General features: G+C 44.6%; 1 protein-coding gene across 1 annotated transcript; it reads right to left on the minus strand.

Moving 5' to 3' along the window:
- Window positions 1–15753: 15753 nt before the first annotated feature.
- LOC309791962 (small ribosomal subunit protein uS4-like) lies at window positions 15754–16476 on the minus strand. The gene has a single exon (XM_082601178.1). The coding sequence runs from the start codon at window positions 16430–16432 to the stop codon at window positions 15848–15850; it is 585 nt and encodes a 194-aa protein (XP_082457304.1). The 5' UTR covers window positions 16433–16476; the 3' UTR covers window positions 15754–15847.
- Between the last annotated feature and the right edge of the window lie 1912 nt (window positions 16477–18388).

An 18388-nucleotide genomic window follows, 5' to 3' on the forward strand; every position in this document is an offset into this window, starting at 1 on the left:
GGCGGAAAGAGGCAGGGTAAAGGCTGCCCTCTCTCCAGCTCAGCTGTTGTCCTCTCCTTTTCCCAAGAAGGTCCTTCCAACTCCGTCCCTCTGCAAAGAGAGGGCCTCTTGGGGTGTCACCTCCTTCCCTCCCTCACTTTCTCCCCAGAAGAGGAACCCCCGTTCACATCCTTCAGGTTCTTACTCTGGCGCTCGCTGCCCCACTTTATTTGCAGAAGTAAATGAGGAGACCGAGGTTCTGGCTGTGGACTCTGGTAACTTGCCCTGAGGCTGCTTTGGGCCCTTTGAGGTTTTTCTCTGAGCTTTTTTGCAGGTGGAGGCTTGAGAGGGCACTGAGCCCACTCGGGTGAACTGGGACCCTTACAGATCAGCCTCCTGATCTGAAAAGAGCCATCTGGGGGAGGGGTGAGGAGGGGAGGGGTGGGGAGAATAACCTTGCCAAGGAGAGGACTAGCTACTAGTTTCTGTGGGAAAACATGCAGCTTTGGATCAAAGGAGGCTATTGCTCCCTCAGCAGACCTCACACCTTGTGGAACCTTGTGGAACAGGCTTTGTCCTCTAAGCTTGGCTGTGGGCCTTGCCACTGGGGTACCACCGTGATCATGCTCAGAAGTGTTTGCCTTCCCGGCCCGACCTGAGGCTGTGTGCCTTGTACGTGAAGCCACTCTCACTGTAAATGGCTCTTCATTCCAGGAGGAATGGTGCTGGATTCTACACTTAAACGTGTAAAACTATATTCCAAGGCTCGCTTGATTTAGGTGGGAGTTGCACATGCTCTTCACACCAACATAAGTTTGTTGGATCCATGTAACTTTTGGTTTCAAAAAAGGAGCCTATGCATGGGGAAAAACATATCTGAACCATGATATTGAGTCTTTGTTCCTCATATGTTTTTTTTTTTTTTTTGCGATACGCGGGCCTCTCACTGTTGTGGCCTCTCCCGTTGCGGAGCACAGGCTCCGGACGCGCAGGCTCAGCGGCCATGGCTCACGGGCCCAGCCGCTCCGCGGCATGTGGGATCTTCCCGGACCGGGGCACGAACCCGTGTCCCCTGCATCGGCAGGCGGACTCTCAAACACTGCGTCACCAGGGAAGCCCTGGATGCCAGTTTCTTTTATAGAACAGAGAGGGAGAGGAGGTGAGGAAATAAAGGAAAAAAGGCCATTTATCTTGCAAAATAGGAGGGGATGTGTTGATTTCTTCTTTTCTGCAGCCATTCACAGTGGGGCAGGGTCAGAATGTCTCTCTGTGAGCCGAACAAAGGCACTTTAGTTTAACATTCAGGCAGAGGGGCAGGGTTCCCTGAGGCAGGCCGTTATGTGTATGATTATAATAACAAAAACAACGGAAAAGCAAAGGTTAAAGTCAAAGAAACAGACTCTAGGTCTATCCACCTCATTACAAATAGCTCAGTTTCGTTTCTTTTTATGGCTGAGTAATATTCCATTGTATATATGTGCCACATCTTCTTTATCCATTCATCCGATGATGGGCGCTTAGGTTGTTTCCATCTCCGGGCTATTGTGAATAGAGCTGCAATGAACATTTTGGTACATGTCTCTTTTTGAATTATGGTTTTCTCAGGGTATATGCCTAGTAGTGGGATTGCTAGAGTCTGTCATACAGAGTGAAGTAAGTCAGAAAGAGAAAGACAAATACCGTATGCTAACACATATATATGGAATTTAAGAAAAAAAAATGTCATGAAGAACCTAGGGGTAATACAGGAATAAAGACACAGACCTACTGAGAATGGACTTGAGGATATGGGGAGGGGGAAGGGTAAGCTGTGACAAAGCGAAAGAGAGGCATGGACATATATACACTACCAAACGTAAGGTAGATAGATAGGGGGAAGCAGCCGCATAGCACAGGGAGATCAGCTCGGTGCTTTGTGACCGCCTCGAGGGGTGGGATAGGGAGGGTGGGAGGGAGGGAGACGCAAGAGGGAAGGGATGTGGGAACAGATGTATATGTATGACTGATTCACTTTGTTATAAAGAAGAAACTAATGAAAAAAAAAAAAGTCAAAGAAACAGATCCAAGGTGGAGTCTGATTTAGCTCTTCCCCCTTACAAAAGCAAATTTATTCAGGGAGATACACACTCCATAAACAGAGTGGGGGCCGTCTCAGAAAGCAAGAGGCTCCAGGGTATGGGGTTGTTAGTTTTTATGGGATGGGTAATTTCATGGGCTAATGAGTGGGAGGATTATTCTTGCTAAATTGGGGAAGGGGTAGGGATTTCCAGTAACCGGGTCACCACCCACTTTTTGGCCTTTTATGGTCACCTCAGAACTGTCCTGGCGCCTGTGGGTGTGTCATTTAGCGTATGCTAATGTATTACAATGAGCGCGTAATGAGGCTCAAGGTCCACTGGAAGTTTAATGTTCCGCCATCTTAGGCCTAATCCGTTCTAACCAGTTTACGTCATGTCCTTAATGGCTGTGTCATTCTTTTAAAGGTTGTGCCCTGCCCCCTTCCCTCCTGTCTCAAAACTGTGAGTCAACAACCAACTCTAATCCTTACTGACCGGTGATCTTAGGTCTCCATTTTCTGATCCTTAAATGGGGTGAGACTAACACACCTTTGTATCATCATTATAACAAGATAATGTAATATTTCTGGAAAGAGCTGTCATTCGTCCGTTTCACCTTCTTGTTCCACTGTGTCTACTCAACCCTCTGGTTTTCTGTTACCAAACACTCCATATGCTGCCTTTGCCTTTGTCTAGATCACTGATGATCTGCATGTGGCATAATGCAGTGGACACTTGTTTGTGACCATCTTCCCTGTCCCATCTACCAAGGTCAACACAGCTACTCCTCCCTCCCCACCTGGCATCCACAACACGCCTCCCGCCTTCCTCTTCTTCCTCGGCCCCTCCTTCTCAGCTGCCTTTAACAGCTTCTCCTCCTCCACCCCTCCACCCCTCAGTGCTGGGCCATTCTTTCCCTCCCCCAAGGTGATTCCATCTAGTCTCCAAGCTTTAAGTTGGAAGCCAATGACACCCAAATCAGTATCACCAGCCTTGACCTCTTCCAGGAATTCCACACTTAGGTATCCAACTTCCTCTAGGACATCACCACCTAGATGCATAGTGGTCATTCCATACTTATTATGGCCAAAACAAGACCCTTAATTCGTACTCCCTCACCCCTCCCAGGAAAAGGCCTGCATCCCAGGCTTGCCTTTAGGAGCTATCTTTGATTATTTTTTCTTTGCAACCCTCTTCCCCTCCCCATGGCCCCCTTCCCCACCACCATAGTCTAATCCATAGCCTGTTCTGTCACTGCATCTCAAATCCTACCTCAGTCCACTCCCCTCTCTCCATCTCCACTCCTACCACCCTAATCCAAGCCCTTGTATCTTATTTTGGACTTCTATCATCATCTCCCTGTTTTTTTCCTTGCCCCCTATAACCATTCTTCCTACCCTGGCAGGATCGTGCTCTCACCTACCTTTGCAGCCTTGCCTAGTCCAGCCTCTCCCTTGTCCATTGCACTGTGGCCATATTGACCCTGTTACGATTTCTCATACTTGCCAAATTCATCCCCACTTTAGATCATTTGTTCTAGAGATTTCCTCCGTCTGGAATGCTCTTTGTTCTGACAGGGCAAACAGCCCCCCCCCCCAAAAGAGCACTCACTATTTGAAAGCAAAGGGCACATACATTTTCAAATAATTTGCCACTTTAGATAATCTACACTATGACTACATTTTTTCATCTGGGATGACTGGGAGCTGTCGAGAGAGAAACACACTCAGAAAAACACCTTTCTTGTTAGTAAGGTAATGTGATCCCAAACGGAGGAATTCTATGAGGTTCTATGTCCATGACTCAGAGTGACTCACACTCCACTCTGAGTTTGGTACAAATACCTTCCTGATGCCAGCGGGAGATTTCCGTGGGTAATTTAGTCAATTGGACCTGTTGCTATGTTACTGTCACATCACTTCTTGCTAAGATGTATCCCCCCCCAAAAGTCTTAGTGCTGTCTCCTAAACTCTTGAATTGGCAATGAGCAATACCTCTAGAACAGACGTTGTAAGGGTAGAACATGAGGGTCACAAAGGTTGAATCCAATTCTCTTCTCCAAAATGAGACACAGAGGAAATGACACAAAGGAACATTTTCCTGGATAGGACAGGCTCGGTTGTTCTGCTAAAAGGGCCTCAGTGCACACTCCGTCCTCCCAGAGGGTGAAGCCAGGTGGGCTGCAAGCGCTTGGTCACCACTAGACATCTTTGCTGTTTGTCAGTTGGCTTTTGAAGCTCCCATTCCTTGGGCCTTAGAGGACATGGTTGCACTTCAGGTTGCACTGCTGGCACCTGGGAGGACACCCGTCGTGTTGGGCCTTTTCAGATATCTGCACGTCTGCCCTGGGGAATAAGAGACGGTGGCAAAGCTCACTTCTCCACTCCCCACAGGCTGTGTGACCAGCACATTTCCTAGCCCAGGGGCAGGGCAGAGACTGACAAAGAATACAGAACACTTTGATAGAGGGTGTGGGATCTTCTGATCAGCCAAGACATTCTGAAAACCCCCATTCCCCCAATATTTGAGCCATGCCTTATTTGCCGCCTTATATTACCTTTGACCTACTTTGCTGACCAAGGTGTCAGAGGCAAAATCCATGCTCCAAGGCAGTATGTTCTGAGAATAAGCTCAAGAACTAAAACAGTCACAGAAATGATTTTAATGTGAGCAAAACACTAGGCTCATGCTATAGTTGACAAAAGTTTGGATTTGGAATTTGCAATGTTGACCCACCACTTATTTCTCCAGCCAAAAAACGGGTTTGTTCCGGATCAGCAGAGAAATGAAAAAATTTAAAAAAAAGAGAAAAGAAAAGCAACATGGAGCTCGCAACTATGGTGAGCCGCGTGCAAGTCCTTTCAAAGCAAGGGTAGGAGAGCACTTTTATAGAGGGGAAAAGGAAATTGGGAGGGCTAGAGTAAACCAAGCGTCCATGGCTTTTCATTGGCTGAGTCGTTGCCAGGAGAGAGGAGGCTTGCTTCTTCCTGTCGGGCTCTGCTGTGGTCGCAGGACAGGACAGCTCTCTCTTCTGGTCTCCCAACTCTATAAACTAAGGTTTCTGTTTATTAATTTTTCACAGCAACTACTATGTGAAACCTTCAGATGTGTATTTTTACCTTTTACTCTTTTTGAAGAACAGAAGCAACAGGGAAAAACAGATAAGAGTAAAAAGTGACTAATTCCCATAAGATTTTTAATCTCAGCACCACAGAATGAATAATTACCTGTTACCCAATAACAAGCTCGAGTAGGGCAAAGGGGCACAGACAGGAGTCTGTTCAAGTCCACAACTCATTTGCAGCTGACTATAGGTTTGGCATAGACTAAACACATTCTATTCCTTCTCTTATCTAAACTCTAATGTTCAAACTAGCCCACTCAGATAGGTGTTATTACCCCATTCAATGGATGCAAAAACAGGCACAGAAAGTGAGGTAACTTTCTCTAGATCTCAAAACTAGCCTATGGCAGGGGTCTGCCTGACCCCCAGTTCTCTGATCTCTGCACTACCACCCCTGCTTCCTTCTCCAAGTTTATTTCCCTGGCTTTCTCCTCTGGACATCCATACATGCTCAAGCATCTCCAGGATTAGAAAAATCAAAGAAAAGGGCAAAACCATCAACAGAGAGTTCATTCTCTTCTGGTTACGGTCCTATCATTCTCCTTTCTTTTAATTAATTAAATTATTAATTCGTTATGAGACAGATTCTAATATGTAGAAACATTTTGTTCTGACTTCGTGCTTTGGATCATTTTTGTTGTGTTTTCAATAGGAAATGATTCTCAAATTAATTCAAGCAACAGGATCATCTGAAGGAACTTAAAAAAAAATACACATCCAGGGCCCCATTTCAGACCTGAATTAGAACTCCCCTGGCCACAACACATGTCTCTGTTTTGGTGGTGGTGGTGGGGGGGGGTTGTGTGTGTGTGTGTTTGTGTGTTTGTGCCTGTTTGTTGATAACACAAGATCTACCTTCTTAGCAGATTTCAAGTATACAATACCAATAGCTTACCATAGTCACGTCGTTGTACATTAGATCTCCAGAACTTATTCATCTGATAACTGAAACTTGGTTCCCCTTGACCATCTCCCCATTTCTCTCTCCCCCAGGCCCTGCTCTTCTATTTCCATGAGTTTGACATTTTTAGATTCCACATATAAGTGAGATCATGCAGCATTTGTATTTCTGCATCTGGCTTATTTTAATTAGCATAATGTTCTCTCAGTTCATCTATGCTGTTACAAATGATAGAATTTTCCTTCTTCTTCATTTTATTTTTTTGGCCATGCCTCGTGGCTTATAGGATCTTAGTTTCCCAACCAGGGATCGAACCCGTGTCCCCTGCTGTGGAAGTGTGGAATCCTAGCCAATGAACAGCCAGGGAATTCCCAGAATTTCCCTTCTTTTTTTAAGGCTAAATAATATTCCATCATATATATATACACACCATACTTTCTTTATCTGTTCACTGTTTGATGGATGTTTAGGTTGTTTTTGTATCTTGGCTATTGTAAACAATGCTGCAATGAACACAAGAGAAGAGATATCTCTTCGAGATCCCGGTTTCACTTCCTTTGGATATTTACCCAGAATTGGGATGGTTGCATCATAAGGCAGTTCTGTTTTTAGTTTTTTGAGGAACCTCTGTATTGTTTTCCATAATTCTCCTTTAAAACCAAGCATCTTCAAAATACAGAACAGTGTGTAAAATATACCACAACTGTGTTTAAAGGGGGGATTTATTTTTACCTGTTTGTGCACAAGATATATATGGAAAGATACCCAAGAAACTGGCAATGTTGGTTCCCATGGGGAGAAGTGGATGGTCAGCTGCTGTCTCTCATAGAGCAGAGCCACCCAGCTGAGCCCAGTCAAGGTCAACCAACCCTCAGCAGGTTCACAGATGTATGAACAATAATAAATAATTATTGCTTAGAAGTACTAGAAATAAGTAAATCTTGAGAGTGCTGTGTATCTCACCATTTTACTGTAATAATTCCCTGCTTATCTATTTATTCAAGTAAGCTACAGTGGTAAGAGTCAGGCTCTGGAGCCAGACTGCTTGGGTTTGAATCCCAGCTCTGGTGCTGTCCAGCTGAGTACTGTGCGCTGGTCACCTAACTGCTCTGTGTCTGAGCCTTCTCATCTGTAAGGTGGGAATTACAATAGAGCCAGCCTCAAAGGGCTCAGTGTTTTATAATATACATTTAAAAGTGCGTAACTATTAACATAAAATGTGTTTATACATATACAGCCAAAAATCATGTGGTAAAATGCCAGCTGGTATTGTGCTGTATTTGGGGTACACCACTATTACATAAAATTAAGAAAAGGAAGGAAATGTGCTCAGTACAAGTCTGTCCCGAGACCTTAGGAGGAGGGCAGTGTTACGTTCATGCGACTGATCAGTGGCTCCAGAAGGACTAGCCTCGCCCAAGGCTGGCAACAGCAGAGATGTTCATGTTATCTCCATGAGCCCACAGGTCTTCCCCATTTGTGTAGCACCTGCCCATTCCAGGAAACTGTAAGATATTACAAAATCAGTCAAAATGTCTCTGCCAGAAGTTTAGGCTGAAAATTCCCCTTGGGATAAGATAGATTGTAAGGAATCAGTTTGTTTTCTTAACTATTAATTCTGCTTTTACCCCAAACTCCATCAAATCTAAAAAGCCTTTGGTAAACCTTTTAAGGCTTTGCTAATATCATAATGATGAGAGAGAGTTATCAGGCTTCCAAAAATCTAAGCATGAAGTAGTAAAAGGGAAATCTGGACTCTCAGTCACAGGGGAAGAATATTTTGTGGCTTCTAAATTTAAGCATTTTAAAGGTACTGAAGGTATCAAATGTTATACCTCTATGAGCCAGACAGAATTTAACAATTTTTTCACCTTCATAAATGTGTGTGTAAGGTAAGAAATATATCTTTAAGAACTATTGATAATATTTTTTGAGAAATTTTTAGATATATTTGAAAAACGTCCAAAGCAAAGACAAGCAGAGACATTTGGATAAAAAGAAAGATAAGAGCATCCTTGAGAACTGAAAAAGGTGACAGTATGCCTCCCACCGCTCTCTTCTAGTTTCCCACAGCTCTGGTGAGTTCTATAGTGGAATATTAGGTCTGAGCTAAACCAGAGGCTGAAGGCCAAGGTCTGTACTTCCTAGTTCTGTCTCTGCTGTCTACCTCCTGCAGAACTCTGTGCGTTATCTCATAGGAAAATAGAAGTAAAGGCTTAAATGAGCTAGTTACAAAGCAGTTTTAAATAATAAAAATAATTATGATGAAGAGATAATACTCATATATATCTACACACATGAAGAGTTATAAACATGCAATCTTTGTGCTAAAAGAGACTTCAGTCCAGTCTCTTGTTTAACAGAGGAGGAAACCAAAGCACAGAAAGGTCAAGTGACTTGCCCAAGGTCACACAGTAAATTAGTGCTGTTGGAGATTAGAACATAGGTCTCCTGATGCCATTCCAGGATGCTTTGCCCTCTAGTACCTGGATTGCAATGTACGTGGCACAGCTAGGTCAATGTCAAGTCTGAAAATGGAAAATAAATAGATATGGTTGAAGAATAATTATTTGTATAAATTCTTCTTATGAAAAGTAGGGACAGATCTTTTTTTTTTCTCTCCTTGATAAGGGTAGAAGGGCAAGGAAATTAGTATAGATTTTAAAGGTTAAATGATAGTAAAAATAATAATATTAAATAGTATGTAATTTAGTAATAATAATAGTAGTTAATAAAACACACTAAATATCATGGTGCCAGGCCCTGTGCTTATTACCTCACTTTTTCCTCGTGACATCCCTATGAGGTTGAAACTATTCTTATCTCTATTTCAGCAAAGAGAAAACAGTTTTATTAAAATTTTCCAGTGAAATGGCTTACACTGGTGGGTGGTTGGATGAGCTCAATTTTATAGCCTCACTTTAACGGACACTAACAGGTGGGAGGCCATTCCAAGAACAGAAGCCAGGGATTTAAAACCTGTCATGGCAGAGGGAGCTGAAGGACCCCTTTTTGAATGTTCCTGCTAAGTTAAATGCATTTATGCACTCATTTAATCCTCTCAACAACCATAAGACCTAGTTACTAAGGTTTTATTGGCTCCATTTTATAGATGTAGAAACTAAGCAAAGGGAGATCAAGTACCGTGATGGAAGTGGAGACGATTCGATCCTATTTCTGTTTACCTTTTTTTTTTTTTTTTTTTTTTTTGCGGTACACGGGCCTCTCACTGCTGTGGCCTCTCCCGTTGCGGAGCACAGGCTCCGGACGCGCAGGCTCAGCGGCCATGGCTCATGGGCCCAGCCGCTCCGCGGCATGCGGGATCTTCCCGGACCGGGGCACGAACCCGCGTTCCCTGCATCGGCAGGTAGACTCTCAACCACTGCGCCACCAGGGAAGCCCTCTGTTTACTTTTGATTTCATGCTTCTGACCACCATGCTCTGCTTCCTCCTGAGCATCAATTCTTTCATCCTTAAAGCAGAGTTTATAACACCAATCATAAGATTGGAGAGAGGATTATACCGCACAATGCCAAGTAAATGAAGGAGCGATAACTATTAGCTGCTATGGGAACACTATTATTGTGGAGATGAGAAGGGAAAGGAAGCTTTGTTTGGAACCATAGAACTTAGAACTTGGAGTTTTCCTAGGAATGTTGGCTAATTTTTTTTTCTAAATTCTTAATGCTAAAATTTTCCATACTTCCTTGCAGTTTTCCTTCTGCATACATTACTGAAATACGCATGAAACCCCAAGATGCAAATTCAGCTTTCTTATGAAAACCATTACCAGTTAAAACACTTTATCAGACTGATGAAGAGGAGAATTAAAATCAAAATATCAAGCTGCTCCCAAAGGGCTGTTCCTGTCGACCTTGGGGCTCTGAAAGAAAATAATTAAAGCAGGGCCTGTGCAAGGTTCCCACAGAGACTTATGAACAGAAACTTAAATACCTCAGCCATCCTGCCTCTGTTTAATCACTCCGTTGTCGTGACCTCCACAGTGGAAAATCTGAGAGGGGAGTGTTTTGAGTGCTCACAGTAGCAGAGACACCAAGGCAAGAAAGTGAGAAGCCTCACTCTTGCAGAGGCACTTGGACACCTGTGCACACATCAGAAGTAACAGCTCTTGAATTGAATTAAAAGGTCAAGCTGTGAGGGACCGAGATCTGACCGGCCACAAATATTTTAATACGTTGTCTGTCCCTATTAGCGTTTCTTGTCTCAATCTTGACCACAGATTCTTCCCCCACTAACATATACACTCAGACACATGCTTAACTTTCCAAAACAGAACAGTTTGCCAAAAGAGAACTCCAGGACATTTCTTGTTTAAAACAGTATTCATTTCTTAGAATTGCTACTAATCAAAGCCAATGGTGACTTAATGTCCTAAAACTGCCACAGTGAGATGTTTCTGAATTCAGTCTACAGGGCATTCACAACGTGGAAAACAGAAAGCCTTCAACTCCAACCCAGATTGTCACAGTACAGGTAGTTTGTTTCCATCCAGAGAACTGACCTGAAGCTTCGTAGTATCAAATCCTTTCTATTTTTCCCCCCGTTTTTCTATTTTTCAAAATTTGTTCCAGATAACGCTTACATGATAACCAGTATAAATAACCAGTCACCCAGCTGAAGGACTTCCCACAAGGGAATGTGAAAATAAGGGTACAGGGACACTGCTTGCTTGCTTTTCTGAAATGATTTCATAGATGTACCTAAATCCAGCTTTTGTGCTCAAAGACAGACACATGCACAGCGCTCACCCACAGCCAAATTCACCAACCCAGCCAAGTAAGCTCACAGTAAGGCTGAGAGCCTTACTGTGAAGAAAAGGGAGACAAGGGAAGCACTTAGGTCAGCTCCCTCAGATATCCCCAGAAGCCAACTTCTTCAGCTTTGGCCAAGTGGATGTACAGTCAGCTCTTTCTATCCACGGATGCCGGACCCATAGATCCAGAGGGCTTACTGTACTATACCATTCTGTATAAGGGACTTGAGCATGGCGGGGCCCTGGAACCAATCCTCCATGAATACTGGGGATGACTGTAGTTATGTGGTTATCTTAAATCCTTCACAGACGTTTAGTGTAAAGCGGTTATCAATTTCCTCTGGAAACCAACTGCCAGATAGAGTCTCTGGGACTCAAACTGGTGCACTGGTAAAAGAAGCCCTCATGAAAATGGATGGGCAGCAATTCCACTCCTAGCTACACACTGGAAGACTCGACCACAGGGACTCAAACACACACTTGTACACAAACGATCATAGCAGCATTAATCACAATAGCCAAAAAGTGGAAACAACTCAAATGTCCATCAGATGACGACTAGACAATCAAAATGTGCCAGACACAAAATGTCACACATATTGTATGATTCCACTTATATGAAATATCCAGAATATGGTAAGTCCATACAGACAGGAACAGATAAATGATAGCCAGGGCCTGGGAAGGGGGCGGGGTAATGGGAACTAACTGCTTAATGGGCATAAAATTTCCTTTTAGGGTGATGAAAATTATTTGGAACTAAGTAGAAGTGATCGTTGCACAACATGTGAATGTACTAAATGCCACTGTATACTTTAACGTAGTTAATTTTGTGTTACGTGAATTTTAGCTCAATTTTTTTAAAAAAAGGCCAGGGAATGAGATACAGATCCCACCAGAGAGGAAGAAACTTTGCTGTTACTACTTGTCCTCTGTCCCCAGCCCAGAGCCTCTCTGCCCCCATCAATGATCTCAGTAGTTGGTATGGGTATGCAGCACTGTTACCGAACCAGGTTTGTTTTAACCTACACAGAGCAAGCAAAAACGCAGCAAAGAGAGGGTTTATTTGCAAGGTGGCGAAGTCAGGAGACAGGAGAACAAGTCTTAGATCTGCCTCCGCAAAGGCAAGGGGCTTGGGTATTTTTTTTTTTTTTTTTTTTTTTTTTTTTTTTTTTCCTTTTTGCGGTATGCGGGCCTCTCACTGTTGTGGCCTCTCCCGTTGCGGAGCACAGGCTCCGGATGCGCAGGCCCAGCGGCCATGGCTCACGGGCCCAGCCGCTCCGCGGCATATGGGATCCTCCCAGACCGGGGCACGAACCCGTATCCCCTGCATCGGCAGGCGGACTCTCAACCACTGCGCCACCAGGGAGGCCCGGGGGCTTGGGTATTTATGGGATGAAGAATACAGAAGCAGGGGGAGCATAGGGAAAGGTAATTGGAAAAAGGTACAGTAATCGTCATTCTGCGTGGGTGTAACTAAGCTACAGACCTCTGCACGTTCAAAAATGGAGGCACTTAACACCATCTGAGGGTGGAGTTTTCGGTCCTCTGACATCAAAAGGTCACCCGGTGGACACTTGTGTATGCCCAGTTGGAGGGTTGGTGGTCCTAACCAGTCTTAACTAGCTCTGCCTGAACTAGGCACAGCTAATTCCAAGTTCCTGGAAAACAATTCAGGCAAACATTTATTGTATAGGCTATACTCCACTTGGAGAACACGCAAGTCTTAAAAAAACCTTGATTAGCGAAGGCAGGTGAAATGGATTTGACTAATGATTACCCTTGGTTTCAACTGCATTGGAAGTTGAGAAATCTCCTTGCTACTGCTAGTCCAGCCCATCAGCGTGCTTCCAGTCAGCTGCCAACCCAGCCTCGTGCTCACCTTTCACATCTGAAGATGGCTTCTGCCCTTGGTTGCTCTTCTCAGGGAGGGTTTGCCACTACCCGTTAGACCATAACTGGTGAGGCCTTGGAATGCTGCCTTTACATGAGGACCACGTGCTCATCCTCACTTTGCCCTGGAACTTCAGGGGACCAGGGAGTTAAAGGACATGGGAGGATTTTAATGTGTCCTTCTTGTTGCTAGAGGTGTCTGACCTACATACAGGTGGTTTTCCTTGAACCAAGAAAGCACTGTCAGATTCGAGGATATGAAAATTAGATTGTTGTCTTAGCCTGGGTCACCCAGAAAGCAGAGCCTGAGACAAATGCACATGTGCAGGTCGGTTATCATTTGGGAACTGATCCCAGGGAGGAGTGGAGAAGGGCGGAGTGGAACTAGGAACCAGGGAAGAGGGAAAGCCAATGAAAGCATGCATTATCAAGTTGGCCCCTGCAACAGGTGACTACTGCTTGATGTTGCCTGAACTTTCAGAGGAGCCTCCTGCAGTGTGTCATCTCAGAACTACCAGCCCCAATTACAATAGGGGGAAATATTTGTGCATGGATACCTGTCCCCCTTTGATTAAGGGTGGCTCCATCATGCTCGCATTTCTGAACTGCACATTCACGAGTGTCCTGCAGGTTCCTGTAGGATCTCACACGCTGGCATCAGAGAAACCCAGGCAGGAAAGGACAAGTGTGTTTGCAGTATTAGTCTGCTTGGAGCCCTGTCTGGAAGCTGATTGAGTAGTGGCAGCTGGAGCAAGGTGTGGGGCTCACGGGATCTGCACTGGCACGAGGTATAAGTGCTGCAGAGGTATTGGGAGAGCATTAGATTTAAGGAAACAAACATCTGGAACGCCCTCCACAGCATCTGTGAATGGCTGGCGTACTCTGGCATGTGTTTCTGCAGTTCTTCATACCCACCCACCGGGCAGCCATCACCAGATAAGCTCTGCCTGAAACCTCCCTTCAAGCCTCAGGTATTGACTGAGCACCTCTATGACAGGCAGTGTGCTAGGAGCTGGGCATGCAGCAGTGAGTAAGACCACAGCATCCTTGCTCTTAAGAAGCTTATATTCTAGTGGACAGAGACAGACAATATAAACTACAAAATATCAGAGAAGTAAGTGCAGGAAACTGAAAATAGGGTGGTGCGATGGGGCTTGAATGGCCAGCTTACCTTGTTACTTTGAAAGGTTAGACAGGTGGGTAGTTTGGCTTCTGGTTCCTGTTTCCAATAGCTCTGTGACTCAGTCACATTTTTAATAAAATCCATTTCAATCGCTTAGTCAGACACAATTGCACAATTTTAAGGTCTAACATTTTAAAACAATTTCATGATTCATAAGATCTTATGACACATAACTAATACAACAGTGTCTTCTTAGGCAAAATGTGAGAGTCATTCTTAATTTATTGTTCTCCCTTGTAACCACACACACATACACACACACGTGTCACGTCAACTGTACTTCCTGACACTTCTCAAATCCACTCTCCCTTTACATCCTCTCCATCCCCATGGCACGTGTGGTCCAGGCCTTCACCACCTCTTGTCCAGGCTCTGTGGCAGCTTCCTGATGACTGTCCAAGTTTTGCTTTGCTCTGCAGCCCCATTGCCTGGTATCTAGAAGAATCTTCCTCTTTTTAACTTTTTTCCTTTTTTTAACTTTTACCCATTGGTCCTGGTTATGCCCTCTGGAGTTCAGTGAATAACTACACACATTTAACCACACAACTGCCCTCCCAATGAATGAATAGAAGGACACAACACTCCCCACTTGTCTTCTCTCCAGCCTGCATCTCCCCTGTTCCTCACCTTTCTCATTGCATCATCACTTCCTGAACCTTCTTCCTCCTGGTGACCCATATCTGAACGTACTTTGATTTATTGTTGTTTTTAAAATGTACTAAAGTGTGGTCTGAACAAAGCACAGTGGTTCTATTTCTTCTTTTGAACTAATTCTCTTTTTAAAAATATATATTATAGAGTGCATCCCTGAGTTTTGACAAATAAGTATGCCTGTGTAGCCACCAGTCCAGTCAAGGTAGAGAATGTTCCCATCACTCAAGAAAGTTTTCTCTTGCGCTTTTTTAGCCCACACCTACCAACTGTAGCAACCACTATTCTGATTTCTCCCCCTGTAGATTAGTTTTGCTTATACCAGAATTTCATATAAATAGAATCACAAAGAATGTACTCTTCTGTGACTGGCTTCTTTCAGTCAACATAATGTAGTTGAGATTCATCCATGTTGTTGCATGTGTTGGTAGTTTCTTCCTTCCTTCCTATTGTTGAGTAGTATTGCATTGAATGGATATGCCACAGTTTGTTTATCCATTCTCCTGTTGGTGGTCATCTGTGTTGTTTTCAATGTGGGGCTATAATGAATATAGTTTCTATACACAAGCTGTTTTGTTGACATTTGTTTTTATTTATCTTTTTATTTATTTATTTTTTTTCTTGCGGTACGCGGGCCTCTCACTGTTGTGGCCTCTCCTGTTGCGGAGCACAGGCTCCGGACGCGCAGGCCCAGTGGCCATGGCTCACGGGCCCAGCCGCTCCACGGCATGTGGGATTTTCCCGGACTGGGGCACGAACCCGCGTTCCCTGCATCAGCAGGCAGACTCTCAACCACTGCGCCACCAGGGAAGTCCCTATTTATCTTTTTTTAAATCTTGGGTTTTTATTTACCCAGGAGTGGAATTTCTGGATCATAATGTAGGTAAATATTTAAATTTATAAGAAATTGACAAATTTTTAAAATGGTTATGCCAGCAATGTATGAGAGTTACAGTTCCTTGCCCTGCATTCTTGCCAACATTAGAATAAGAAGTTTTTAATTTTTTTTTTTCATTTTAACCATTCTCATGGAGGTGAAGTGGTCATTGCAGTTTTAATTTGATTCATTAAGTGAAGTTGATCATCTTTCATATACTTATTAGCCTTTCACATATCTTCTCTTATGAAGTGCCTGGTCAAGTCTTTTGCCCATATCTACTGGGTTGTCTTTTTATTACTCAATTATAGGAATTCTTTTTTTTTTTTTTTTTTTTTTTCTGAAACGTTGTTTTATTATCTGACTGGAAAACTAGACGCTCCATCAGCCCAGGCGGGATGGGTGGGCTTAATCCTCCTCCTCGTCGTCGCCAGCGCCAGCCCCGCCCTGGCCCTTCTTGGCGTTCTTCCTCTTCACGCGGCCGGGGCGGCCGCCCCCATATGGAGAACGGAGGCAGAAGTCGATGTGCTTCTGGGAGTCCAGGCGGACAATGAAGGATGGGATGTTCACCACCTGCTTGCGGACCCTGATATGGCGCTGGCGGATCAGCACACGGGCGTGGTGGATGGACTTGGCCAGGCCCAGCTTGAAGACCTGGGTCTGCAGGCGTCTCTCCAAGAAATCCTCAATCTTCAGGCCCAAGATGTAATCCAGTTTCATCTTGCCCTCGTCCAGCACCCCGATACGGACGAGTCGCCGCAGCAGGGCATTGCCTTCAAACAGACGCCGCGGGTCTTTCTCATCCAGCGTCAGCAGCTCCCGGGCAGCCTTGCGGATCTTGGCCAGGGTAAACTTGACCCTCCAGACCTCACGTTTGTTCCGGAGCCCATACTCGCCGATCAGCTTCAGCTCTTGGTCGCGGCGGGACTTCTCGAAAGGTCTCCGCGGGGTCACATACGTTTTGCGACAAACCCAGCTCCGGGCCACCGGCATGCTGGCTCTACTTGCCCGTCTACTCACCCCCTCCGGTAACCGAGAAAAAACTATAGGAATTCTTGATAGTATCTGGATATAGGTCCTTTATCAGACATATGTATTGTGAATATTTCTCTCAGTGTGGGGCTTATCTTTCCATTTTCTTTTTGTGTGTGTGTGTGTGTGTGGTACAGAGGCCTCTCACTGTTGTGGCCTCTCCCATTGCGCAGCACAGTCTCTGGACGCGCAGGCTCAGCGGCCATGGCTCACGGGCCCAGCCACTCCGCGGCATGTGGGATCCTCCCGGACCGGGGCACAAACCCGTGTCCCCTGCATTGGCAGGCAGACTCCCAAACTCTGCGCCACCAGGGAAGCCCTTTCCATTTTCTTAATGGTATCTTTGGATGAAAAGAAATGACTAATTTTTATAAAGTCCGATATAACTTCTTTTCTTTTATACTTAGTGCTTGTTTGTCCTGTCTAAGAAATCTTTGCCTAACACATAGTAGCAAACATATTCTCTTAGGTTTTCTTCTAGAAGCTTTATATTTTCAGCTTCTTTGTTCAGAGCTATCCATAATCCATGTTGAATTAACTTTTGTGTATGGTGGAAAATAAGGGTTAAAGTTTGTTTTTTCCGTACATTTATCCAATTATTCTAGCACCATTTGTCTTAAAGACTTTTTCCCCCATTGAATTACCTTGCTTGTTAACAATTTTCTATTCCACACTGAAGGAAAAACTTCTCTAAGTCTATGTCTATCAACAATTTAAAATGTTTCATACATATATAAAGGTATATAAAATGAACCATAAATGTGGTTCATTTTATATACCTTTACCCTTTACTGAATGAACACTGTGTCAGGCTGACTCTAAGAGCTGGGTACAGAGAACCCAGGAGAATCCTGGAGGAATTTCCATCTGTTGGTGGAAGCTGACATGGATGCAAACGGCTCCCATTTCATGTGCTTAGAGAGAAATTGTAAAGAGGTTTGTGGGAATATAGAAGAAGGCACGTGGCAGGGAGGCAGCACATCATATCAGCTTTGGGTTTAAGCAGATCTAGCTTAAAATCCTGGCTCCAACACACCCTACTGGCTAAGGCAGACGTGAACAAGCCACTCAAACTTTTGGAGGCTCTGTTTCCTCACAGTTGTTAAGTATTACATGACCTAAAGTACAGAATACTGACTACATTTGCCTAGTACTCAGAGAGATCAATAAATTGTTGCCATTTGCATCCCACTGGACTCAAGGAAGGCATCCTAGAGAAGGTGATGCCTCTGCTGAGCCTTGAAGAATGTTGAAAGTTGGCAGATGAAGAAACGAAGGAAGAGCATTTCAGGTTGAAGGTCTGGGAAGAACAAAGATACAGAGGCATGGATCAGCAGGGTATAAATGGGAATATTGCTAAAGCTTAAAGTGTGAAGACATGGGAGGCCAAGGGGACAAGGAGGGGCCAGGTCATAGAAAGCTTTATATGCCATGTTAAGGAGCTCAGGCAGCATTTTTCAGTCAATGCGATCCATCTAGTGGTATCTAGGGGAGGTGTCAGCCGCCTCCTGGGTCCCCCAAGCTCTAAGAAGGCTCTCGAAAGCTGCATTCAGCAATAGTCCCCCCTGTAGGTTTAAACGTGAAGCTCACCCTGAGAGATGCTGCCTTCACAAGTCCACCTGGCACGATGCACTGCATGGCAAAGTCCTGGACACCCTGTCAGGTAGGATGAGAGCCACGGGTTTCCCAGGATTCCCTGATGAAGCCTAACACCCATTCCGTAATCCTGTCCAACAGCCTGGGCACCCTAAGAGCAATGCCTGACCTTGCCCTCTAGTGCCATGGTTGTACTTGTTGGCTCTTACCTGTCACAGATGGAGAGTCTACCCCCTTCTCATCTGTCCTCTTATGGACAGAGATTCTAGCAGGTATGGACAAATTGCCTTGAACTATGATACCTTCCAGCTACTTGTTTGC

Source organism: Mesoplodon mirus (genome assembly GCF_964341445.2).
Source record: "Mesoplodon mirus genome assembly, chromosome: 16".
In the NCBI taxonomy this organism is placed as follows: Eukaryota; Metazoa; Chordata; class Mammalia; order Artiodactyla; family Ziphiidae; genus Mesoplodon; species Mesoplodon mirus.